The following is a 26,878-nucleotide window of genomic DNA, read 5'->3' as shown; positions in this document are numbered from 1 at the left end:
GGTGTGTGTGTGTGCGTGTAATGTGTGGTGTGTGTGTGTGCGTGTAATGTGTGGTGTGTGTGTGTGCGTGTAATGTGTGTGTGGTTCATTCTTCAGCTACATCACTACCGCTAAAGCAGAAACGCTCAGCGTTCCTAATTCCTGTGCGACAGTCAGGTGAAGGTGACATCACGGGCCACTCCAGCCATGTACAGCTAACCTCTGCTACACATTCTAAGGACAATTCATCTCACCCTCGTTTCAGACGTACCTTTAGGTGAACTGTGATTCTGGTGTTGTCTGTGTTTGGTTTGGTCTCCCTCTGTATCCCCAATCCCACTCCCCATCCGGTTCTGTCTGTTACTGCCGTTGTTTTTCCACTTGCTTCCCTTTAACCAACTGAAGGCCTGGCCCAGGGACCCTCCGGTCTTCCTCTGCCCACGTTGGGCCTTCCCTTCCCGGGCTAGGATCTCAGAGACCTCCCTGGGCACCAGCTCACCCACTGAGCTCCGCCGGGACATTACTCCTGAGGACCTGAGGGTTACGGGTTGGTACTGCCCCCCTCTCTATCTCCTCTCTCTCTTTCTCTTGTCTCTGCTTCCTTCTTCTGTGGGGTCAGGGGTCATGGAGAAAAAGGATCAATTTGGCCTCCTCTGACCTCTTTCGACCATCCTCCTTTCGTTGTCTTGTTCTCTCTCTATTTCTGTATCAGTACTGGGACATCACCTTCGATTATTAGCAGAGGAGCAGAAAGAGGGAAGGATAGAAGGAGAAAAGGGGACAGAAATCAAATGTTATTTGTATTTGTCTCTTTCTCTCTATTCAATAAATAAAAAAATCAAGGGGCTTTACTGGCATGGGAAACATGTGTTAACATTGCCAAAGCAAGTGAAGTAGATAATATACAAAAGTGAAATAAAATTCTCTCTCTCTCTCTCTCTCTCTCTCTCTCTCTCTCTCTCTCTCTCTCTCTCTCTCTCTCTCTCTCTCTCTCTCTCTCTCTCTCTCTCTCTCTCTCTCTCTCTCTCTCTCTCTCTCTCTCTCTCTCTCTCTCTCTCTCTCTCTCTCTCTCTCTCTCTCTCTCTCTCTCTCTCTCTCTCTCCTCTCTCTCTCTCTCTCTACCCACAATCCCCAGCCAACCTGAGCCTGTTCTGAGTAGTACCCACAAACCCCAGCCAACCTGAGCCTGTTCTGAGTAGTACCCACAATCCCCAGCCAACCTGAGCCTGTTCTGAGTACTACCCACACTCCCCAGCCAACCTGAGCCTGTTCTGAGTACTATTCACAATCCCCAGCCAGCACCACCCTGTTCTGAGTACTACCCACAATCCCCAGCCAGCACCACCCTGTTCTGAGTTGTACCCATAAGCCCCAGGCCGGCACCACCCTGTTCTGAGTACTACCCACAAGCCCCAGCCAGCACCACCCTGTTCTGACTTGTACTCACAAGCCCCAGCCAGCACCACCCTGTTCTGAGTACTACCCACAATCCCCAGCCAGCACCACCCTGTTCTGAGTTGTACCCACAAGCCCCAGGCCGGCACCACCCTGTTCTGAGTACTACCCACAAGCCCCAGCCAACACCACCCTGTTCTGAGTACTACCCACAAGCCACCAGCCAGCACCACACTGTTCTGAGTACTACCCACAAGCCACCAGCCAGCACCACCCTGTTCTGAGTACTACCCACAAGCCCCAGCCAGCACCACCCTGTTCTGAGTTGTACTAACAATCCCCAGCCAGCACCACCCTGTTCTGAGTACTACCCACAATCCCCAGCCAACACCACCCTGTTCTGAGTACTACCCACAATCCCCAGCCAACACCACCCTGTTCTGAGTAGGACCCACAATCCCCCGCCAGCCTGACCCACCCTGTAAAGCCTGAATATAAGACACAACAAAAGAGGAGAAAAGAATGAGCACCTTCATGGAGAGCTGCTGAGAAACATCCACACAGAGAGACAACACATCACCCCTCCCTACACAGAGAGACAACACATCACCCCTCCCTACACAGAGAGACAACACACCACCCCTCCCTACACAGAGACAACACATCACCCCTCCCTACACAGAGAGACAACACATCACCCCTCCCTACACAGAGAGACAACACATCACCCCTCCCTACACAGAGAGACAACACATCACCCCTCACTACACAGAGAGACAACACATCACCCCTCCCTACACAGAGAGACAACACACCACCCCTCCCTACACAGAGACAACACATCACCCCTCCCTACACAGAGAGACAACACATCACCCCTCCCTACACAGAGAGACAACACATCACCCCTCCCTACACAGAGAGACAACACACCACCCCTCCCTACACAGAGACAACACATCACCCCTCCCTACACAGAGAGACAACACATCACCCCTCCCTACACACACAGACAACACATCACCCCTCCCTACACAGAGAGACACATCACCCCTCCCTACACAGAGAGACAACACATCACCCCTCCCTACACAGAGAGACAACACATCACCCCTCCCTACACAGAGACAACACATCACCCCTCCCTACACAGAGAGACAACACATCACCCCTCCCTACACACACAGACAACACATCACCCCTCCCTACACAGAGAGACAACACATCACCCCTCCCTACACAGAGAGACAACACATCACCCCTCCCTACACAGAGACAACACATCACCCCTCCCTACACAGAGAGACAACACATCACCCCTCCCTACACACACAGACAACACATCACCCCTCCCTACACAGAGAGACAACACATCACCCCTCCCTACACAGAGAGACAACACATCACCCCTCCCTACACAGAGAGACAACACATCACCCCTCCCTACACAGAGAGACAACACATCACCCCTCCCTACACACACAGACAACACATCACCCCTCACTACACACACAGACAACACATCACCCCTCCCTACACAGAGAGACAACACATCACCCCTCCTTACACAGAGAGACAACACATCACCCCTCCCTACACAGAGAGACAACACATCACCCCTCCCTACACAGAGAGACAACACATCACCCCTCCCTACACAGAGAGACACATCACCCCTCCCTACACACACAGACAACACATCACCCCTCCCTACACACACAGACAACACATCACCCCTCCCTACACACACAGACAACACATCACCCCTCCCTACACACACAGACAACACATCACCCCTCCCTACACAGAGAGACAACACATCACCCCTCCCTACACACACAGACAACACATCACCCCTCCCTACACAGAGAGACAACACATCACCCCTCCCTACACAGAGAGACAACACATCACCCCTCCCTACACAGAGAGACAACACATCACCCCTCCCTACACAGAGAGACAACACATCACCCCTCCCTACACAGAGAGACAACACATCACCCCTCCCTACACACACAGACAACACATCACCCCTCCCTACACAGAGAGACAACACATCACCCCTCCCTACACAGAGAGACAACACATCACCCCTCCCTACACAGAGAGACAACACATCACCCCTCCCTACACAGAGAGACAACACATCACCCCTCCCTACACACACAGACAACACATCACCCCTCCCTCACATCACCCCTCCTTACACACAGACAACACATCACCCCTCCCTACACAGAGAGACAACACATCACCCCCCCTACACACAGACAATACATCACCCCTCCCACACAGAGACAACACATCACCCCTCCCTACACAGAGAGACAACACATCACCCCTCCCTACACACAGACAATACATCACCCCTCCCTACACAGAGACAACACATCACCCCTCCCTACACAGAGAGACAACACACCACCCCTCCCTACACAGAGAGACAACACATCACCCCTCCCTACACAGAGACAACACATCACCCCTCCCTACACAGAGAGACAACACATCACCCCTCCCTACACACACAGACAACACATCACCCCTCCCTACACAGAGAGACAACACATCACCCCTCCCTACACAGAGAGACAACACATCACCCCTCCCTACACAGAGAGACAACACATCACCCCTCCCTACACACACACATTCAATCCATGTGAAATGTACTCCAAAGTAACGTATATAGTATTTAGAAAGGTATCTCTAGCCTCAGTCCTGTTATTTACTTATTTTCTTCTGTCCAATGATGTCCCATGAGGAAGAGCCACTGGTACTGCTCTCTGTCTGTCTTTCTGTCTGTCTTTCTGTCTGGCTGGCTGTCTGTCTGTCTGTCTGTCTGCCTGTCTGTCTGTCTATTCTCATCCAAGTAACTGCACTCCAGTGTAACACTGTTACACTACACAGTGTAGCACTACTCAGTCAATAGAGGAATCCAGATAGCTGACAGAGCGTGTAAAACACACACACACACACACACACACACACAGAGATACAGCCACGGACACCAGCGCTCAACTGTCTCACACACCCGTGATCACAAACAGTTTTCCTCACTCTCCATTTCAAATATACAAACTCTCTCCTACTCACATTGCGAGCCATGCATCTTCTCCTCTCCCCTTCGGTGCCACCCTCTCTCTCTCTCTCTCTCTCTCTCTCTCTCTCTCTCACTCTCTCTCTCTCTCACTCTCTCACTCTCTCTGTCTCTCAGTCTCTCTCTCTCTCTTTCTCCTCCCTCTCTCTGTTTCTCTGTCTCTCTGTCTCTCTCTTTCTCTCTCCCTGTTTGCTGGCTGCAGTATTCTGTGTGTTTAGCACTGTGAGAGTGACTGAGGATCCATGCACTGTGCTGGCTGTCTGTCCCTCCCTCTGTGGGCTAGCCTCTCCTCCCACTTCCCACAGTGCTGTTAGTATTAGCCTCAGAGCTAGCTCGTTTTGCCTCTGCTCCCATTACAAATCCACATCACTAGCACAAGCCTCAGAGCTAGCTCTGTGATCCTCTCTTCCCATAGGATTAGCATTAGTGGAGTGCTAGCTCTATTGGCCTACATGCATTTACAAGTTAGGGAGAAGACGGGGATGGGGAGGAGAGAAGAGGATGGAGAAGTGAAGGGCAGGGGAGGAGAGAAGAGGCTGGAGAGGTGAAGGGCAGGGGAGGAGAGAAGAGGCTGGAGGGGTGAAGGGCAGGGGAGGAGAGAAGAGCCTGGAGAGGTGAAGGGCAGGGGAGGAGAGAAGAGGCTGGAGGGGTGAAGGGCAGGGGAGGAGAGAAGAGCCTGGAGAGGTGAAGGGCAGGGGAGGAGAGAAGAGGCTGGAGAGGTGAAGGGGAGGGGAGGAGAGAAGAGGCTGGAGAGGTGAAGGGCAGGGGAGGAGAGAAGAGGCTGGAGAGGTGAAGGGCAGGGGAGGAGAGAAGAGGCTGGAGAGGTGAAGGGCAGGGGAGGAGAGAAGAGGCTGGAGAGGTGAAGGGCAGGGGAGGAGAGAAGAGGCTGGGGAGGTGAATGGGAGGACAGCAAGGGTTAGAGTTAGGAGAGGTGAATGGGAGGACAGGAGGTGAATGGGACGACAGCAAGGGTTAGAGTTAGGAGAGGTGAATGGGAGGACAGCAGGGTTAGAGTTAGGAGAGGTGAATAGGAGGACAGGAGGGTTAGAGTTAGGAGAGGTGAATGGGAGGACAGGAGGAGAATGGTTAGGGAGAGGATGGATCCAGGAAGTGGAGAATCGTCAGCAATCAGATGGACATTACAATCTAGCTACTTCAGGGACTTGAACGACTGATATTCTATAACATGGATATTACGTATTGTACTCTAATGTCGTCAGTAAAATAATGATTTCATCTGTAGCACATTGAAAAGCCCTAAGGTGTTACCTAAGAAGTAAGAGTGACATACAGTCTCAGCAGACTGCTTCGTCATCTCTTTGGCAGGTCCAAACCATTAGCTGTCAGGAGTCCAGGCTCAGGCGGGTTCCTAATTTAGCTCGCTGACAGGCCACCTAATTACGGGTCCAGCGGGATTCTAATAATTACATTCGGGAACATAAAGGTTAGAATCCTTAGAACAAAACCACTTCCTGGTTTTAATCATGTCTTATGCAAATGTAGTGTCAGAAATAAAGAGAGAACCGTAACTAACTGTAACAGACTGTAGATACATGGTTTATTAACAAAACAGGAAACAGGAAATACCTGATCACAGACTGTAGATATATGGTTTATTAACAATATTTAAAGGATTTGAAAGCATATGTAAAGGATTTTTTAAATGTATGTCTGGCTCCTGAAACAGACCCCCCCCCCATATTCCCTATATAGAGCACTGCCTTTGACAGTCGTCATTGAGTCATGTTATTTGACATGGTTTAGACACTTCTTATGGCTGGGGGGCAGTATTGAGTAGCTTGGATGAATAAGGTGCCCAAAGTAAACGGCCTGCTCCTCAGTCTCAGTTGCTAATATATGCATATTATTATTAGTATTGGATAGAAAACACTCTGAAATTTCTAAAACTGTTTTGTGATGTCTGTGAGTATAACAGGACTCATATGGCAGGCAAAAACCTGAGGAGAAATCAAAACAGGAAGTGATAAATCTGAGGTTGGTATGTATTCAACACAGTTTCTATTGAAATCCCCTTGATAAATGAATGAAGATTCACCTCCTAGGATTCCACTAGATGTCAACCGTCTATAGAAATTTTAATGAGGCTTCTACTGTGTTGTGGGACTGAATGACAGCAGAATTAATCAGGTGTCTGGCAGTCAGCCATTTTCTGGTCATGCGCATTTCACATGATAGCGACCTGCGTTCCATGGCTCCTGAAGACACAAAGGAATACTCCTGTTGGAACTTTAGTGAAGATTAATGATAAAAACATCTAAATGATTGATTCTGTACTTAGTTTGAAATGTTTCTTCGACCTGTAATATAACTTTTTGAATTTTTTGTCCGACGTAACGCTGACCAGAACGAGTGTTTGGATATGTATACCAAACGCGCTAACAAAAGTAGCTAATTGGACATAAATAACGGACATTATCGAACAAATCAAGCATTTATTATGGACCTGGCATTCCTTTGAGTGCATTCTGATGAAGATCATCAAAGGTAAGGGAATATTTAGCATGTCATTTATGGTTGATGTTGACTACAACATGGCGGCAAATTAGACTTGATTGATCTGAGCGCCGTCTAAGATTACTGCATGGTTTGCTTTTTCCGTAAAGTGTTTTTAAAATCTGACACAGCGGTTGCATTAAGGAGAGGTATATCTATAATTCCATATGTATAACTTGTATTGTCATCTACATTTATGATGAGTATTTCTGTCGAATCGATGTGGCAACATCACTGGATGTTTTTGGAACTAGTGAATGTAACGCGTCAATGTAAACTCAGAGTTTTGGATGTAAATATGAACTTTATCGAACAAAACATACATGTATTGTGTAACATGAAGTTCTATGAGTGTCATCTGATGAAGATCATCAAAGGTTAGTGATACATTTTTATCTCTATTTCTGCTTTTTGTGACTCCTCTCTTTGGCTGGAAAAATGGCTGTGTTTTTCTGTGGTTTGGCTCTGACCTAACATAATCGTTTGTGGTGCTTTCGCAGTAAATCCTATTTGAAATCGGACACTGTGATGGGATTAACAACAAGATTACCTTTAAACGGTATGAAATACATGTATGTTTGAGGAAGTTTAATTATGAGATTTTTGTTGTTTTGAATTTGGCGCCCTGCCCTTTGACTGGTCCGTGTGTTCATATCATCCCGTTAACGGGATTGCAGCCCAAAGAGGTTTTAAATACCTACGGCAAGTCTCATACATAATAATAGAATATACTTCATCAACAGTATCAAAATGCTATATCCCCACATGTAAACACAGTGATGTCTTCCAGATAGTAAAATAAGCTCATCTGATTTATATTTCAAAAATCTCTATATATTGACAACGCTTTTGGACTTTCTGAAAAAAGTCCTCCTTGACCTGCTCTGTGTGTAACAACATCTCATTGTTTCCATTCAAAATTCTACGTATTATGGATGGACGTCTTTTTTTGATGCGTTAATTCCGCGTGGTTACAGGGTCAGGTCTGCATGGTTACAGGGTCAGTTCTGCATGGTTACAGGGTCAGGTCTGCATGGTTACAGGGTCAGGTCTGCATGGTTACAGGGTCAGGTCTGCATGGTTACAGGGTCAGTTCTGTATGGTTACAGGGTCAGGTCTGCATGGTTACAGGGTCAGTTCAGGTTACAGGGTCAGTTCTGCATGGTTACAGGGTCAGTTCAGGTTACAGGGTCAGTTCTGTATGGTTACAGGGTCAGTTCAGGTTACAGGGTCAGGTCTGTATGGTAACAGGGTCAGTTCAGGTTACAGGGTCAGTTCTGCATGGTTACAGGGTCAGTTCAGGTTACAGGGTCAGTTCTGTATGGTTACAGGGTCAGTTCTGCATGGTTACAGGGTCAGTTCAGGTTACAGGGTCAGTTCTGTATGGTTACAGGGTCAGGTCTGTATGGTTACAGGGTCAGGTCTGTATGGTTACAGGGTCAGGTCTGCATGGTTACAGGGTCAGGTCTGCATGGTTACAGGGTCAGGTCTGCATGGTTACAGGGTCAGTTCTGTATGGTTACAGGGTCAGTTCAGGTTACAGGGTCAGTTCTGCATGGTTACAGGGTCAGGTCTGCATGGTTACAGGGTCAGGTCTGCATGGTTACAGGGTCAGGTCTGCATGGTTACAGGGTCAGTTCTGTATGGTTACAGGGTCAGTTCTGCATGGTTACAGGGTCAGGTCTGCATGGTTACAGGGTCAGGTCTGCATGGTTACAGGGTCAGGTCTGCATGGTTACAGGGTCAGGTCTGCATGGTTACAGGGTCAGGTCTGCATGGTTACAGGGTCAGGTCTGCATGGTTACAGGGTCAGTTCTGTATGGTTACAGGGTCAGGTCTGCATGGTTACAGGGTCAGGTCTGCATGGTTACAGGGTCAGGTCTGCATGGTTACAGGGTCAGTTCTGTATGGTTACAGGGTCAGTTCTGTATGGTTACAGGGTCAGGTCTGCATGGTTACAGGGTCAGTTCTGTATGGTTACAGGGTCAGTTCTGTATGGTTACAGGGTCAGGTCTGTATGGTTACAGGGTCAGGTCAGGTTACAGGGTCAGGTCTGTATGGTTACAGGGTCAGGTCTGCATGGTTACAGGGTCAGTTCTGCATGGTTACAGGGTCAGGTCTGCATGGTTACAGGGTCAGGTCTGCATGGTTACAGGGTCAGGTCTGCATGGTTACAGGGTCAGTTCTGTATGGTTACAGGGTCAGTTCTGTATGGTTACAGGGTCAGTTCTGTATGGTTACAGGGTCAGGTCTGCATGGTTACAGGGTCAGGTCTGCATGGTTACAGGGTCAGGTCTGCATGGTTACAGGGTCAGTTCTGCGTGGTTACAGGGTCAGTTCTGCATGGTTACAGGGTCAGGTCTGCATGGTTACAGGGTCAGGTCTGTATGGTTACAGGGTCAGGTCTGTATGGTTACAGGGTCAGTTCTGTATGGTTACAGGGTCAGTTCTGTATGGTTACAGGGTCAGTTCTGTATGGTTACAGGGTCAGGTCTGCATGGTTACAGGGTCAGTTCTGTATGGTTACAGGGTCAGGTCTGTATGGTTACAGGGTCAGTTCTGTATGGTTACAGGGTCAGTTCTGCATGGTTACAGGGTCAGTTCTGTATGGTTACAGGGTCAGTTCTGCATGGTTACAGGGTCAGGTCTGCGTGGTTACAGGGTCAGTTCTGCATGGTTACAGGGTCAGGTCTGCATGGTTACAGGGTCAGGTCTGCATGGTTACAGGGTCAGTTCTGCATGGTTACAGGGTCAGGTCTGCGTGGTTACAGGGTCAGTTCTGCATGGTTACAGGGTCAGGTCTGCGTGGTTACAGGGTCAGTTCTGCATGGTTACAGGGTCAGTTCTGTATGGTTACAGGGTCAGTTCTGTATGGTTACAGGGTCAGGTCTGTATGGTTACAGGGTCAGGTCAGGTTACAGGGTCAGGTCTGTATGGTTACAGGGTCAGGTCTGCATGGTTACAGGGTCAGTTCTGCATGGTTACAGGGTCAGGTCTGCGTGGTTACAGGGTCAGTTCTGCATGGTTACAGGGTCAGTTCTGTATGGTTACAGGGTCAGTTCTGTATGGTTACAGGGTCAGGTCTGTATGGTTACAGGGTCAGGTCAGGTTACAGGGTCAGGTCTGTATGGTTACAGGGTCAGGTCTGCATGGTTACAGGGTCAGTTCTGCATGGTTACAGGGTCAGGTCTGCATGGTTACAGGGTCAGGTCTGCATGGTTACAGGGTCAGGTCTGCATGGTTACAGGGTCAGTTCTGTATGGTTACAGGGTCAGTTCTGTATGGTTACAGGGTCAGTTCTGTATGGTTACAGGGTCAGGTCTGCATGGTTACAGGGTCAGGTCTGCATGGTTACAGGGTCAGGTCTGCATGGTTACAGGGTCAGTTCTGCATGGTTACAGGGTCAGTTCTGCATGGTTACAGGGTCAGGTCTGCATGGTTACAGGGTCAGGTCTGTATGGTTACAGGGTCAGGTCTGTATGGTTACAGGGTCAGTTCTGTATGGTTACAGGGTCAGTTCTGTATGGTTACAGGGTCAGTTCTGTATGGTTACAGGGTCAGGTCTGCATGGTTACAGGGTCAGTTCTGTATGGTTACAGGGTCAGGTCTGTATGGTTACAGGGTCAGTTCTGTATGGTTACAGGGTCAGTTCTGCATGGTTACAGGGTCAGTTCTGTATGGTTACAGGGTCAGTTCTGCATGGTTACAGGGTCAGGTCTGCGTGGTTACAGGGTCAGTTCTGCATGGTTACAGGGTCAGGTCTGCATGGTTACAGGGTCAGGTCTGCATGGTTACAGGGTCAGTTCTGCATGGTTACAGGGTCAGGTCTGCGTGGTTACAGGGTCAGTTCTGCATGGTTACAGGGTCAGGTCTGCGTGGTTACAGGGTCAGTTCTGCATGGTTACAGGGTCAGTTCTGTATGGTTACAGGGTCAGTTCTGCATGGTTACAGGGTCAGGTCTGCGTGGTTACAGGGTCAGGTCTGCATGGTTACAGGGTCAGTTCTGCATGGTTACAGGGTCAGGTCTGCATGGTTACAGGGTCTGTTCTGCATGGTTACAGGGTCAGGTCTGTATGGTTACAGGGTCAGGTCTGTATGGTTACAGGGTCTGTTCTGCATGGTTACAGGGTCAGGTCTGTATGGTTACAGGGTCTGTTCTGCATGGTTACAGGGTCAGGTCTGTATGGTTACAGGGTCAGGTCTGTATGGTTACAGGGTCAGTTCTGTATGGTTACAGGGTCAGGTCTGTATGGTTACAGGGTCAGTTCTGTATGGTTACAGGGTCAGTTCTGCATGGTTACAGGGTCAGTTCTGTATGGTTACAGGGTCAGTTCTGCATGGTTACAGGGTCAGGTCTGCGTGGTTACAGGGTCAGTTCTGCATGGTTACAGGGTCAGGTCTGCATGGTTACAGGGTCAGGTCTGCATGGTTACAGGGTCAGTTCTGCATGGTTACAGGGTCAGGTCTGCGTGGTTACAGGGTCAGTTCTGCATGGTTACAGGGTCAGGTCTGCGTGGTTACAGGGTCAGTTCTGCATGGTTACAGGGTCAGTTCTGTATGGTTACAGGGTCAGTTCTGCATGGTTACAGGGTCAGGTCTGCGTGGTTACAGGGTCAGGTCTGCATGGTTACAGGGTCAGTTCTGCATGGTTACAGGGTCAGGTCTGCATGGTTACAGGGTCAGTTCTGCATGGTTACAGGGTCAGGTCTGTATGGTTACAGGGTCAGGTCTGTATGGTTACAGGGTCTGTTCTGCATGGTTACAGGGTCAGTTCTGTATGGTTACAGGGTCAGTTCTGCATGGTTACAGGGTCAGTTCTGTATGGTTACAGGGTCAGTTCTGTATGGTTACAGGGTCAGGTCTGCATGGTTACAGGGTCAGTTCTGCATGGTTACAGGGTCAGTTCTGTATGGTTACAGGGTCAGTTCAGGTTACAGGGTCAGTTCTGCATGGTTACAGGGTCAGTTCTGCATGGTTACAGGGTCAGTTCTGCATGGTTACAGGGTCAGGTCTGCATGGTTACAGGGTCAGTTCAGGTTACAGGGTCAGGTCTGCATGGTTACAGGGTCTGTTCTGCATGGTTACAGGGTCAGTTCTGCATGGTTACAGGGTCAGTTCTGTATGGTTACAGGGTCTGTTCTGTATGGTTACAGGGTCAGTTCTGCATGGTTACAGGGTCAGTTCTGTATGGTTACAGGGTCAGGTCTGCATGGTTACAGGGTCAGTTCTGCATGGTTACAGGGTCAGTTCTGTATGGTTACAGGGTCAGTTCAGGTTACAGGGTCAGTTCTGCATGGTTACAGGGTCAGTTCTGCATGGTTACAGGGTCAGTTCTGCATGGTTACAGGGTCAGGTCTGCATGGTTACAGGGTCAGTTCAGGTTACAGGGTCAGGTCTGCATGGTTACAGGGTCTGTTCCGCATGGTTACAGGGTCAGTTCTGCATGGTTACAGGGTCAGTTCTGTATGGTTACAGGGTCAGTTCAGGTTACAGGGTCAGTTCTGCATGGTTACAGGGTCAGTTCTGCATGGTTACAGGGTCTGTTCTGTATGGTTACAGGGTCAGTTCAGGTTACAGGGTCAGTTCTGCATGGTTACAGGGTCAGTTCTGCATGGTTACAGGGTCAGTTCTGTATGGTTACAGGGTCAGTTCTGTATGGTTACAGGGTCAGTTCTGTATGGTTACAGGGTCAGTTCTGTATGGTTACAGGGTCAGTTCTGCATGGTTACAGGGTCAGTTCTGTATGGTTACAGGGTCAGGTCTGCATGGTTACAGGGTCAGTTCTGCATGGTTACAGGGTCAGTTCTGTATGGTTACAGGGTCAGTTCTGTATGGTTACAGGGTCAGTTCTGTATGGTTACAGGGTCAGGTCTGCATGGTTACAGGGTTACAGGGTTCTGTATGGTTACAGGGTCAGGTCTGCGTGGTTACAGGGTCAGTTCTGTATGGTTACAGGTATAATTCCGCATGGTTACAGGGTCAGGTCTGCATGGTTACAGGGTCAGTTCTGCATGGTTACAGGGTCAGTTCTGCATGGTTACAGGGTCAGTTCTGCATGGTTACAGGGTCAGGTCTGCATGGTTACAGGGTCAGGTCTGCATGGTTACAGGGTCAGTTCTGCATGGTTACAGGGTCAGGTCTGCATGGTTACAGGGTCAGGTCTGTATGGTTACAGGGTCTGTTCTGCATGGTTACAGGGTCAGTTCTGCATGGTTACAGGGTCAGTTCTGCATGGTTACAGGGTCAGTTCTGCATGGTTACAGGGTCAGGTCTGTATGGTTACAGGGTCAGTTCTGTATGGTTACAGGGTCAGGTCTGCATGGTTACAGGGTCAGGTCTGCATGGTTACAGGGTCTGTTCTGCATGGTTACAGGGTCAGGTCTGTATGGTTACAGGGTCAGTTCTGCATGGTTACAGGGTCAGGTCTGTATGGTTACAGGGTCAGTTCTGCATGGTTACAGGGTCTGTTCTGTATGGTTACAGGGTCAGGTCTGCATGGTTACAGGGTCAGTTCTGCATGGTTACAGGGTCAGGTCTGTATGGTTACAGGGTCAGTTCTGTATGGTTACAGGGTCAGGTCTGCATGGTTACAGGGTCAGGTCTGCATGGTTACAGGGTCAGTTGTGCATGGTTACAGGGTCAGGTCTGTATGGTTACAGGGTCAGTTCTGTATGGTTACAGGGTCAGGTCTGCATGGTTACAGGGTCAGGTCTGCATGGTTACAGGGTCTGTTCTGTATGGTTACAGGGTCAGGTCTGCATGGTTACAGGGTCAGTTCTGCATGGTTACAGGGTCAGGTCTGCATGGTTACAGGGTCAGTTCTGCATGGTTACAGGGTCAGGTCTGCATGGTTACAGGGTCAGGTCTGCATGGTTACAGGGTCAGTTCTGTATGGTTACAGGGTCAGTTCTGTATGGTTACAGGGTCAGGTCTGCATGGTTACAGGGTCAGGTCTGCATGGTTACAGGGTCTGTTCTGTATGGTTACAGGGTCAGGTCTGCATGGTTACAGGGTCAGGTCTGTATGGTTACAGGGTCAGGTCTGCATGGTTACAGGGTCAGGTCTGTATGGTTACAGGGTCAGGTCTGTATGGTTACAGGGTCTGTTCTGTATGGTTACAGGGTCAGGTCTGCATGGTTACAGGTATAATTCTGCATGGTTACAGGGTCTGTTCTGTATGGTTACAGGGTCAGTTCTGTATGGTTACAGGGTCTGTTCTGTATGGTTACAGGGTCAGGTCTGCATGGTTACAGGGTCAGGTCTGTATGGTTACAGGGTCAGTTCTGTATGGTTACAGGGTCAGTTCTGTATGGTTACAGGGTCAGTTCTGTATGGTTACAGGGTCAGTTCTGCATGGTTACAGGGTCAGTTCTGCATGGTTACAGGGTCAGTTCTGCATGGTTACAGGGTCAGTTCTGCATGGTTACAGGGTCTGTTCTGTATGGTTACAGGGTCTGTTCTGCATGGTTACAGGGTCAGTTCTGCATGGTTACAGGGTCAGTTCTGCATGGTTACAGGGTCAGTTCTGCATGGTTACAGGTATAATTCTGCATGGTTACAGGGTCTGTTCTGTATGGTTACAGGGTCTGTTCTGTATGGTTACAGGGTCTGTTCTGTATGGTTACAGGGTCAGGTCTGTATGGTTACAGGGTCAGGTCTGTATGGTTACAGGGTCAGTTCTGTATGGTTACAGGGTCAGTTCTGCATGGTTACAGGGTCAGTTCTGTATGGTTACAGGGTCAGTTCTGCATGGTTACAGGGTCTGTTCTGTATGGTTACAGGGTCTGTTCTGCATGGTTACAGGGTCAGTTCCGCATGGTTACAGGGTCAGTTCTGTATGGTTACAGGGTCAGTTCTGTATGGTTACAGGGTCAGTTCTGCATGGTTACAGGGTCAGTTCTGCATGGTTACAGGGTCAGTTCTGCATGGTTACAGGGTCAGTTCTGCATGGTTACAGGGTCAGTTCTGCATGGTTACAGGGTCTGTTCTGTATGGTTACAGGGTCTGTTCTGCATGGTTACAGGGTCAGTTCTGCATGGTTACAGGGTCAGTTCTGCATGGTTACAGGTATAATTCCGCATGGTTACAGGGTCAGTTCTGCATGGTTACAGGTATAATTCTGCATGGTTACAGGGTCTGTTCTGTATGGTTACAGGGTCTGTTCTGTATGGTTACAGGGTCTGTTCTGTATGGTTACAGGGTCAGGTCTGTATGGTTACAGGGTCAGGTCTGTATGGTTACAGGGTCAGTTCTGTATGGTTACAGGGTCAGTTCTGCATGGTTACAGGGTCAGTTCTGTATGGTTACAGGGTCAGTTCTGCATGGTTACAGGGTCTGTTCTGTATGGTTACAGGGTCTGTTCTGCATGGTTACAGGGTCAGTTCCGCATGGTTACAGGGTCAGTTCTGCATGGTTACAGGGTCTGTTCTGTATGGTTACAGGGTCTGTTCTGTATGGTTACAGGGTCAGTTCTGTATGGTTACAGGGTCAGTTCTGCATGGTTACAGGGTCAGTTCTGCATGGTTACAGGGTCAGTTCTGTATGGTTACAGGGTCAGTTCTGTATGGTTACAGGGTCAGTTCTGTATGGTTACAGGGTCTGTTCTGCATGGTTACAGGGTCAGTTCTGCATGGTTACAGGGTCTGTTCTGTATGGTTACAGGGTCTGTTCTGCATGGTTACAGGGTCAGTTCCGCATGGTTACAGGGTCAGTTCTGCATGGTTACAGGGTCTGTTCTGTATGGTTACAGGGTCAGTTCTGTATGGTTACAGGGTCAGTTCTGTATGGTTACAGGGTCAGTTCTGCATGGTTACAGGGTCAGTTCTGCATGGTTACAGGGTCAGTTCTGTATGGTTACAGGGTCAGTTCTGTATGGTTACAGGGTCAGTTCTGTATGGTTACAGGGTCAGTTCTGCATGGTTACAGGGTCTGTTCTGCATGGTTACAGGTATAATTCCGCATGGTTACAGGGTCAGTTCTGTATGGTTACAGGGTCTGTTCTGTATGGTTACAGGGTCTGTTCTGCATGGTTACAGGGTCTGTTCTGCATGGTTACAGGGTCTGTTCTGCATGGTTACAGGTATAATTCCGCATGGTTACAGGGTCAGTTCTGTATGGTTACAGGGTCAGTTCTGCATGGTTACAGGTATAATTCTGCATGGTTACAGGGTCAGTTCTGTATGGTTACAGGGTCAGTTCTGCATGGTTACAGGGTCAGGTCTGTATGGTTACAGGGTCAGGTCTGTATGGTTACAGGGTCAGTTCTGTATTGTTACAGGGTCAGTTCTGTATGGTTACAGGGTCAGTTCTGCATGGTTACAGGGTCAGTTCTGTATTGTTACAGGGTCAGTTCTGTATGGTTACAGGGTCAGTTCTGCATGGTTACAGGGTCAGTTCTGTATGGTTACAGGGTCAGTTCTGTATGGTTACAGGGTCAGTTCTGTATGGTTACAGGGTCAGGTCTGTATGGTTACAGGGTCAGTTCTGTATGGTTACAGGGTCAGGTCTGTATGGTTACAGGTATAATTCTGCATGGTTACAGGGTCAGTTCTGTATGGTTACAGGTATAATTCTGCATGGTTACAGGGTCAGTTCTGTATGGTTACAGGGTCAGTTCTGCATGGTTACAGGTATAATTCTGCATGGTTACAGGGTCAATTCTGCATGGTTACAGGTATAATTCTGCATGGTTACAGGGTCTGTTCTGCATGGTTACAGGTATAATTCTGCATGGTTACAGGGTCTGTTCTGCATGGTTACAGGGTCAGGTCTGTATGGTTACAGGGTCAGGTCTGTATGGTTACAGGGTCTGTTCTGCATGGTTACAGGTATAATTCTGCATGGTTACAGGGTCAGTTCTGTATGGTTACAGGGTCAGCTCTGTATGGTTACAGGGTCAGGTCTGTATGGTTACACGGTCTGTTCTGTATGGTTACAGGTATAATTCTGCATGGTTACAGGGTCAGTTCTGTATGGTTACAGGGTCAGTTCTGTATGGTTACAGGGTCAGTTCTGCATGGTTACAGGGTCAGTTCTGTATGGTTACAGGTATAATTCTGCATGGTTACAGGGTCTGTTCTGCATGGTTACAGGTATAATTCTGCATGGTTACAGGGTCTGTTCTGCATGGTTACAGGGTCAGGTCTGTATGGTTACAGGGTCTGTTCTGTATGGTTACAGGGTCAGGTCTGTATGGTTACAGGGTCTGTTCTGTATGGTTACAGGGTCAGTTCTGCATGGTTACAGGGTCAGTTCTGTATGGTTACAGGTATAATTCTGCATGGTTACAGGGTCTGTTCTGCATGGTTACAGGTATAATTCTGCATGGTTACAGGGTCTGTATTGAATGGTTACAGGGTCAGGTCTGTATGGTTACAGGGTCAGTTCTGTATGGTTACAGGGTCAGTTCTGCATGGTTACAGGGTCATTTCTGCATGGTTACAGGGTCAGTTCTGCATGGTTACAGGGTCAGTTCTGTATGGTTACAGGTATAATTCTGCATGGTTACAGGGTCTGTTCTGCATGGTCACAGGTATAATTCTGCATGGTTACAGGGTCAGTTCTGTATGGGTTACAGGGTCAGTTCTGTATGGTTACAGGGTCAGTTCTGCATGGTTACAGGGTCAGTTCTGTATGGTTACAGGGTTAGTTCTGCATGGTTACAGGTATAATTCTGCATGGTTACAGGTATAATTCTGCATGGTTACAGTGTCAGTTCTGTATGGTTACAGGGTCAGTTCAGGTTACAGGGTCTGTTCTGTATGGTTACAGGGTCATTTCCGCATGGTTACAGGGTCAGTTCTGCATGGTTACAGGGTCAGTTCTGTATGGTTACAGGGTCAGTCCTGTATGGTTACAGGGTCAGTTCAGGTTACAGTGTCAGTTCTGTATGGTTACAGGGTCAGTTCAGGTTACAGGGTCAGTTCAGGTTACAGGGTCAGTTCTGTATGGTTACAGGGTCAGTTCTGTATGGTTACAGGGTCAGTTCTGCATGGTTACAGGGTCAGTTCTGCATGGTTACAGGGTTAGTTCTGCATGGTTACAGGGTCAGTTCTGCATGGTTACACGGTCAGTTCTGCATGGTTCAGGGTCAGTTCTGCATGGTTACAGGGTCAGTTCTGCATGGTTACAGGGTCAGTTCTGCATGGTTACAGGGTCAGTTCTGCATGGTTACAGGGTCAGTTCTGTATGGTTACAGGGTCAGGTCTGTATGGTTACAGGGTCTGTTCTGTATGGTTACAGGGTCTGTTCTGCATGGTTACAGGTATAATTCTGCATGGTTACAGGGTCAGTTCTGTATGGTTACAGGGTCAGTTCTGTATGGTTACAGGGTCAGTTCTGCATGGTTACAGGGTCAGTTCTGTATGGTTACAGGTATAATTCTGCATGGTTACAGGGTCTGTTCTGCATGGTTACAGGTATAATTCTGCATGGTTACAGGGTCTGTTCTGCATGGTTACAGGGTCAGGTCTGTATGGTTACAGGGTCAGTTCTGCATGGTTACAGGGTCAGTTCTGTATGGTTACAGGTATAATTCTGCATGGTTACAGGGTCTGTTCTGCATGGTTACAGGTATAATTCTGCATGGTTACAGGGTCTGTATTGCATGGTTACAGGGTCAGGTATGTATGGTTACAGGGTCAGTTCTGTATGGTTACAGGGTCAGTTCTGCATGGTTACAGGGTCATTTCTGCATGGTTACAGGGTCAGTTCTGCATGGTTACAGGGTCAGTTCTGTATGGTTACAGGTATAATTCTGCATGGTTACAGGGTCTGTTCTGCATGGTTACAGGTATAATTCTGCATGGTTACAGGGTCAGTTCTGTATGGTTACAGGGTCAGTTCTGCATGGTTACAGGGTCTGTTCTGTATGGTTACAGGGTCAGTTCTGCATGGTTACAGGGTCAGTTCTGCATGGTTACAGGGTCAGTTCTGTATGGTTACAGGGTCAGTTCTGTATGGTTACAGGGTCAGTTCTGTATGGTTACAGGGTCAGGTCTGCATGGTTACAGGGTCAGTTCTGCATGGTTACAGGGTCTGTTCTGTATGGTTACAGGGTCAGTTCTGCATGGTTACAGGGTCAGTTCTGTATGGTTACAGGGTCAGGTCTGCATGGTTACAGGGTCAGTTCTGCATGGTTACAGGGTCAGGTCTGCATGGTTACAGGGTCAGGTCTGCATGGTTACAGGGTCAGTTCTGTATGGTTACAGGGTCAGTTCTGTATGGTTACAGGGTCAGGTCTGCATGGTTACAGGGTCAGGTCTGCATGGTTACAGGGTCAGTTCTGTATGGTTACAGGGTCAGGTCTGCATGGTTACAGGGTCAGGTCTGTATGGTTACAGGGTCAGGTCTGCATGGTTACAGGGTCAGGTCTGTATGGTTACAGGGTCAGGTCTGTATGGTTACAGGGTCTGTTCTGTATGGTTACAGGGTCAGGTCTGCATGGTTACAGGTATAATTCTGCATGGTTACAGGGTCTGTTCTCATGGTTACAGGGTCAGTTCTGTATGGTTACAGGGTCTGTTCTGTATGGTTACAGGGTCAGGTCTGCATGGTTACAGGGTCAGGTCTGTATGGTTACAGGGTCAGTTCTGTATGGTTACAGGGTCAGTTCTGTATGGTTACAGGGTCAGTTCTGTATGGTTACAGGGTCAGTTCTGCATGGTTACAGGGTCAGTTCTGCATGGTTACAGGGTCAGTTCTGCATGGTTACAGGGTCAGTTCTGCATGGTTACAGGGTCTGTTCTGTATGGTTACAGGGTCTGTTCTGCATGGTTACAGGGTCAGTTCTGCATGGTTACAGGGTCAGTTCTGCATGGTTACAGGTATAATTCCGCATGGTTACAGGGTCAGTTCTGCATGGTTACAGGTATAATTCTGCATGGTTACAGGGTCTGTTCTGTATGGTTACAGGGTCTGTTCTGTATGGTTACAGGGTCTGTTCTGTATGGTTACAGGGTCAGGTCTGTATGGTTACAGGGTCAGGTCTGTATGGTTACAGGGTCAGTTCTGTATGGTTACAGGGTCAGTTCTGCATGGTTACAGGGTCAGTTCTGTATGGTTACAGGGTCAGTTCTGCATGGTTACAGGGTCTGTTCTGTATGGTTACAGGGTCTGTTCTGCATGGTTACAGGGTCAGTTCTGCATGGTTACAGGGTCAGTTCTGTATGGTTACAGGGTCAGTTCTGTATGGTTACAGGGTCAGTTCTGCATGGTTACAGGGTCAGTTCTGCATGGTTACAGGGTCAGTTCTGCATGGTTACAGGGTCAGTTCTGCATGGTTACAGGGTCTGTTCTGTATGGTTACAGGGTCTGTTCTGCATGGTTACAGGGTCAGTTCTGCATGGTTACAGGGTCAGTTCTGCATGGTTACAGGTATAATTCCGCATGGTTACAGGGTCAGTTCTGCATGGTTACAGGTATAATTCTGCATGGTTACAGGGTCTGTTCTGTATGGTTACAGGGTCTGTTCTGTATGGTTACAGGGTCTGTTCTGTATGGTTACAGGGTCAGGTCTGTATGGTTACAGGGTCAGGTCTGTATGGTTACAGGGTCAGTTCTGTATGGTTACAGGGTCAGTTCTGCATGGTTACAGGGTCAGTTCTGTATGGTTACAGGGTCAGTTCTGCATGGTTACAGGGTCTGTTCTGTATGGTTACAGGGTCTGTTCTGCATGGTTACAGGGTCAGTTCCGCATGGTTACAGGGTCAGTTCTGCATGGTTACAGGGTCTGTTCTGTATGGTTACAGGGTCTGTTCTGTATGGTTACAGGGTCAGGTCTGTATGGTTACAGGGTCAGTTCTGCATGGTTACAGGGTCAGTTCTGCATGGTTACAGGGTCAGTTCTGTATGGTTACAGGGTCAGTTCTGTATGGTTACAGGGTCAGTTCTGTATGGTTACAGGGTCTGTTCTGCATGGTTACAGGGTCAGTTCTGCATGGTTACAGGGTCTGTTCTGTATGGTTACAGGGTCTGTTCTGCATGGTTACAGGGTCAGTTCCGCATGGTTACAGGGTCAGTTCTGCATGGTTACAGGGTCTGTTCTGTATGGTTACAGGGTCAGTTCTGTATGGTTACAGGGTCAGTTCTGTATGGTTACAGGGTCAGTTCTGTATGGTTACAGGGTCAGTTCTGCATGGTTACAGGGTCAGTTCTGTATGGTTACAGGGTCAGTTCTGCATGGTTACAGGGTCAGTTCTGTATGGTTACAGGGTCTGTTCTGCATGGTTACAGGGTCAGTTCTGCATGGTTACAGGGTCAGTTCTGTATGGTTACAGGGTCAGTTCTGTATGGTTACAGGGTCAGTTCTGCATGGTTACAGGGTCAGTTCTGCATGGTTACAGGGTCAGTTCTGCATGGTTACAGGGTCAGTTCTGCATGGTTACAGGGTCAGTTCTGCATGGTTACAGGGTCTGTTCTGTATGGTTACAGGGTCTGTTCTGCATGGTTACAGGGTCAGTTCTGCATGGTTACAGGGTCTGTTCTGTATGGTTACAGGGTCTGTTCTGTATGGTTACAGGGTCTGTTCTGTATGGTTACAGGGTCAGGTCTGTATGGTTACAGGGTCAGGTCTGTATGGTTACAGGGTCAGTTCTGTATGGTTACAGGGTCAGTTCTGCATGGTTACAGGGTCAGTTCTGTATGGTTACAGGGTCAGTTCTGCATGGTTACAGGGTCAGTTCTGTATGGTTACAGGGTCTGTTCTGCATGGTTACAGGGTCAGTTCTGCATGGTTACAGGGTCAGTTCTGCATGGTTACAGGGTCTGTTCTGTATGGTTACAGGGTCTGTTCTGTATGGTTACAGGGTCAGTTCTGTATGGTTACAGGGTCAGTTCTGCATGGTTACAGGGTCAGTTCTGCATGGTTACAGGGTCAGTTCTGTATGGTTAGTTCTGTATGGTTACAGGGTCAGTTCTGTATGGTTACAGGGTCAGTTCTGCATGGTTACAGGGTCAGTTCTGCATGGTTACAGGGTCAGTTCTGCATGGTTACAGGGTCAGTTCTGTATGGTTACAGGGTCAGTTCTGCATGGTTACAGGGTCAGTTCCGCATGGTTACAGGGTCAGTTCTGCATGGTTACAGGGTCTGTTCTGTATGTTTACAGGGTCAGTTCTGTATGGTTACAGGGTCAGTTCTGTATGGTTACAGGGTCAGTTCTGCATGGTTACAGGGTCAGTTCTGCATGGTTACAGGGTCAGTTCTGTATGGTTACAGGGTCAGTTCTGTATGGTTACAGGGTCAGTTCTGTATGGTTACAGGGTCAGTTCTGCATGGTTACAGGGTCTGTTCTGCATGGTTACAGGTATAATTCCGCATGGTTACAGGGTCAGTTCTGTATGGTTACAGGGTCTGTTCTGTATGGTTACAGGGTCTGTTCTGCATGGTTACAGGGTCTGTTCTGCATGGTTACAGGGTCTGTTCTGCATGGTTACAGGTATAATTCCGCATGGTTACAGGGTCAGTTCTGTATGGTTACAGGGTCAGTTCTGCATGGTTACAGGTATAATTCTGCATGGTTACAGGGTCAGTTCTGTATGGTTACAGGGTCAGTTCTGCATGGTTACAGGGTCAGGTCTGTATGGTTACAGGGTCAGGTCTGTATGGTTACAGGGTCAGTTCTGTATTGTTACAGGGTCAGTTCTGTATGGTTACAGGGTCAGTTCTGCATGGTTACAGGGTCAGTTCTGTATTGTTACAGGGTCAGTTCTGTATGGTTACAGGGTCAGTTCTGCATGGTTACAGGGTCAGTTCTGTATGGTTACAGGGTCAGTTCTGTATGGTTACAGGGTCAGTTCTGTATGGTTACAGGGTCAGGTCTGTATGGTTACAGGGTCAGTTCTGTATGGTTACAGGGTCAGGTCTGTATGGTTACAGGTATAATTCTGCATGGTTACAGGGTCAGTTCTGTATGGTTACAGGTATAATTCTGCATGGTTACAGGGTCAGTTCTGTATGGTTACAGGGTCAGTTCTGCATGGTTACAGGTATAATTCTGCATGGTTACAGGGTCAATTCTGCATGGTTACAGGTATAATTCTGCATGGTTACAGGGTCTGTTCTGCATGGTTACAGGTATAATTCTGCATGGTTACAGGGTCTGTTCTGCATGGTTACAGGGTCAGGTCTGTATGGTTACAGGGTCAGGTCTGTATGGTTACAGGGTCTGTTCTGCATGGTTACAGGTATAATTCTGCATGGTTACAGGGTCAGTTCTGTATGGTTACAGGGTCAGCTCTGTATGGTTACAGGGTCAGGTCTGTATGGTTACAGGGTCTGTTCTGTATGGTTACAGGTATAATTCTGCATGGTTACAGGGTCAGTTCTGTATGGTTACAGGGTCAGTTCTGTATGGTTACAGGGTCAGTTCTGCATGGTTACAGGGTCAGTTCTGTATGGTTACAGGTATAATTCTGCATGGTTACAGGGTCTGTTCTGCATGGTTACAGGTATAATTCTGCATGGTTACAGGGTCTGTTCTGCATGGTTACAGGGTCAGGTCTGTATGGTTACAGGGTCTGTTCTGTATGGTTACAGGGTCAGGTCTGTATGGTTACAGGGTCTGTTCTGTATGGTTACAGGGTCAGTTCTGCATGGTTACAGGGTCAGTTCTGTATGGTTACAGGTATAATTCTGCATGGTTACAGGGTCTGTTCTGCATGGTTACAGGTATAATTCTGCATGGTTACAGGGTCTGTATTGAATGGTTACAGGGTCAGGTCTGTATGGTTACAGGGTCAGTTCTGTATGGTTACAGGGTCAGTTCTGCATGGTTACAGGGTCATTTCTGCATGGTTACAGGGTCAGTTCTGCATGGTTACAGGGTCAGTTCTGTATGGTTACAGGTATAATTCTGCATGGTTACAGGGTCTGTTCTGCATGGTCACAGGTATAATTCTGCATGGTTACAGGGTCAGTTCTGTATGGGTACAGGGTCAGTTCTGTATGGTTACAGGGTCAGTTCTGCATGGTTACAGGGTCAGTTCTGTATGGTTACAGGGTTAGTTCTGCATGGTTACAGGTATAATTCTGCATGGTTACAGGTATAATTCTGCATGGTTACAGTGTCAGTTCTGTATGGTTACAGGGTCAGTTCAGGTTACAGGGTCTGTTCTGTATGGTTACAGGGTCATTTCCGCATGGTTACAGGGTCAGTTCTGCATGGTTACAGGGTCATTTCCGCATGGTTACAGGGTCAGTTCTGCATGGTTACAGGGTCAGTTCTGTATGGTTACAGGGTCAGTTCAGGTTACATGGTCAGTTCTGTATGGTTACAGGGTCAGTTCTGTATGGTTACAGGGTCAGTTCTGCATGGTTACAGGGTCAGTTCTGTATGGTTACAGGGTCAGTCCTGTATGGTTACAGGGTCAGTTCAGGTTACAGTGTCAGTTCTGTATGGTTACAGGGTCAGTTCAGGTTACAGGGTCAGTTCAGGTTACAGGGTCAGTTCTGTATGGTTACAGGGTCAGTTCTGTATGGTTACAGGGTCAGTTCTGCATGGTTACAGGGTCAGTTCTGCATGGTTACAGGGTTAGTTCTGCATGGTTACAGGGTCAGTTCTGCATGGTTACACGGTCAGTTCTGCATGGTTACAGGGTCAGTTCTGCATGGTTACAGGGTCAGTTCTGTATGGTTACAGGGTCAGTTCTGCATGGTTACAGGGTCAGTTCTGCATGGTTACAGGGTCAGTTCTGTATGGTTACAGGGTCAGGTCTGTATGGTTACAGGGTCTGTTCTGTATGGTTACAGGGTCTGTTCTGCATGGTTACAGGTATAATTCTGCATGGTTACAGGGTCAGTTCTGTATGGTTACAGGGTCAGTTCTGTATGGTTACAGGGTCAGTTCTGCATGGTTACAGGGTCAGTTCTGTATGGTTACAGGTATAATTCTGCATGGTTACAGGGTCTGTTCTGCATGGTTACAGGTATAATTCTGCATGGTTACAGGGTCTGTTCTGCATGGTTACAGGGTCAGGTCTGTATGGTTACAGGGTCAGTTCTGCATGGTTACAGGGTCAGTTCTGTATGGTTACAGGTATAATTCTGCATGGTTACAGGGTCTGTTCTGCATGGTTACAGGTATAATTCTGCATGGTTACAGGGTCTGTATTGCATGGTTACAGGGTCAGGTATGTATGGTTACAGGGTCAGTTCTGTATGGTTACAGGGTCAGTTCTGCATGGTTACAGGGTCATTTCTGCATGGTTACAGGGTCAGTTCTGCATGGTTACAGGGTCAGTTCTGTATGGTTACAGGTATAATTCTGCATGGTTACAGGGTCTGTTCTGCATGGTTACAGGTATAATTCTGCATGGTTACAGGGTCAGTTCTGTATGGTTACAGGGTCAGTTCTGCATGGTTACAGGGTCTGTTCTGTATGGTTACAGGGTCAGTTCTGCATGGTTACAGGGTCAGTTCTACATGGTTACAGGGTCAGTTCTGTATGGTTACAGGGTCAGTTCTGCATGGTTACAGGGTCAGTTCTGTATGGTTACAGGGTTAGTTCTGCATGGTTACAGGGTCTGTTCTGTATGGTTACAGGGTCATTTCCGCATGGTTACAGGGTCAGTTCTGTATGGTTACAGGGTCATTTCCTGCATGGTTACAGGGTCAGTTCTGCATGGTTACAGGGTCAGTTCTGTATGGTTACAGGGTCAGTTCAGGTTACAGGGTCAGTTCTGTATGGTTACAGGGTCAGTTCTGCATGGTTACAGGGTCAGTTCTGCATGGTTACAGGGTCAGTTCTGTATGGTTACAGGGTCAGTTCTGTATGGTTACAGGGTCAGTTCAGGTTACAGTGTCAGTTCTGTATGGTTACAGGGTCAGTTCAGGTTACAGGGTCAGTTCTGTATGGTTACAGGGTCAGTTCTGTATGGTTACAGGGTCAGTTCTGCATGGTTACAGGGTCAGTTCTGCATGGTTACAGGGTTAGTTCTGCATGGTTACAGGGTCAGTTCTGCGTGGTTACAGGGTCAGTTCTGCATGGTTACAGGGTCAGTTCTGTATGGTTACAGGGTCAGTTCTGCATGGTTACAGGGTCAGTTCTGCATGGTTACAGGGTCAGTTCTGTATGGTTACAGGGTCAGGTCTGTATGGTTACAGGGTCAGGTCTGCATGGTTACAGGGTCAGTTCTGCATGGTTACAGGTATAATTCTGCATGGTTACAGGTATAATTCTGCATGGTTACAGGGTCAGTTCTGTATGGAAACAGGGTCAGTTCTGTATGGTTACAGGGTCTGTTCTGTATGGTAACAGGGTCAGTTCTGTATGGTAACAGGGTCAGTTCTGTATGGTTACAGGGTCCGTTCTGTATGGTTACAGGGTCAGTTCAGGTTACAGGGTCAGTTCTGTATGGTTACAGGGTCAGTTCTGTATGGTAACAGGGTCAGTTCAGGTAACAGGGTCAGTTCAGGATACAGGGTCAGTTCTGCATGGTTACAGGGTCAGTTCTGTATGGTTACAGGGTCAGTTCTGTATGGTTACAGGGTCAGTTCTGTATGGTTACAGGGTCAGTTCAGGTAACAGGGTCAGTTCGGGATACAGGGTCAGTTCTGCATGGTTACAGGGTCATTTCTGTATGGTAACAGGGTCAGTTCTGTATGGTTACAGGGTCAGTTCTGTATGGTTACAGGGTCAGTTCTGTATGGTTACAGGGTCAGTTCTGTATGGTTACAGGGTCAGTTCAGGTAACAGGGTCAGTTCGGGATACAGGGTCAGTTCTGCATGGTTACAGGGTCATTTCTGTATGGTAACAGGGTCAGTTCTGTATGGTTACAGGGTCAGTTCTGTATGGTTACAGGGTCAGTTCTGTATGGTTACAGGGTCAGTTCAGGTAACAGGGTCAGTTCAGGATACAGGGTCAGTTCTGCATGGTTACAGGGTCAGTTCT

At 48.1% G+C, this 26,878-nt stretch overlaps 1 protein-coding gene across 2 annotated transcripts in view; it reads right to left on the bottom strand.

Annotated features, from left to right (window-relative positions):
- LOC118381541 (uncharacterized protein KIAA1522 homolog) overlaps nucleotides 1-4,673 on the bottom strand; it is a 111,728-nt gene extending 107,055 nt beyond the window's left edge. For both annotated transcript variants that reach the window (XM_052469154.1, XM_052469159.1), the window contains exons 1-2: nucleotides 4,474-4,673; nucleotides 251-705 (exon numbers count right to left, since the gene is read on the bottom strand). In XM_052469154.1, the coding sequence (XP_052325114.1) occupies nucleotides 251-500 (250 nt within the window). In that variant the 5' untranslated portion in view covers nucleotides 501-705; nucleotides 4,474-4,673. The remainder of the gene's footprint in view (nucleotides 1-250; nucleotides 706-4,473) is intronic.
- Nucleotides 4,674-26,878: the final 22,205 nt, after the last annotated feature.

The sequence above is a fragment of the Oncorhynchus keta genome, chromosome 19 (genome assembly GCF_023373465.1).
Source record: "Oncorhynchus keta strain PuntledgeMale-10-30-2019 chromosome 19, Oket_V2, whole genome shotgun sequence".
Classification (NCBI taxonomy): domain Eukaryota; kingdom Metazoa; phylum Chordata; class Actinopteri; order Salmoniformes; family Salmonidae; genus Oncorhynchus; species Oncorhynchus keta.
Note: the sequence above shows the minus strand (reverse complement) of the source record. Positions and strands in the feature narration are given on the sequence as shown.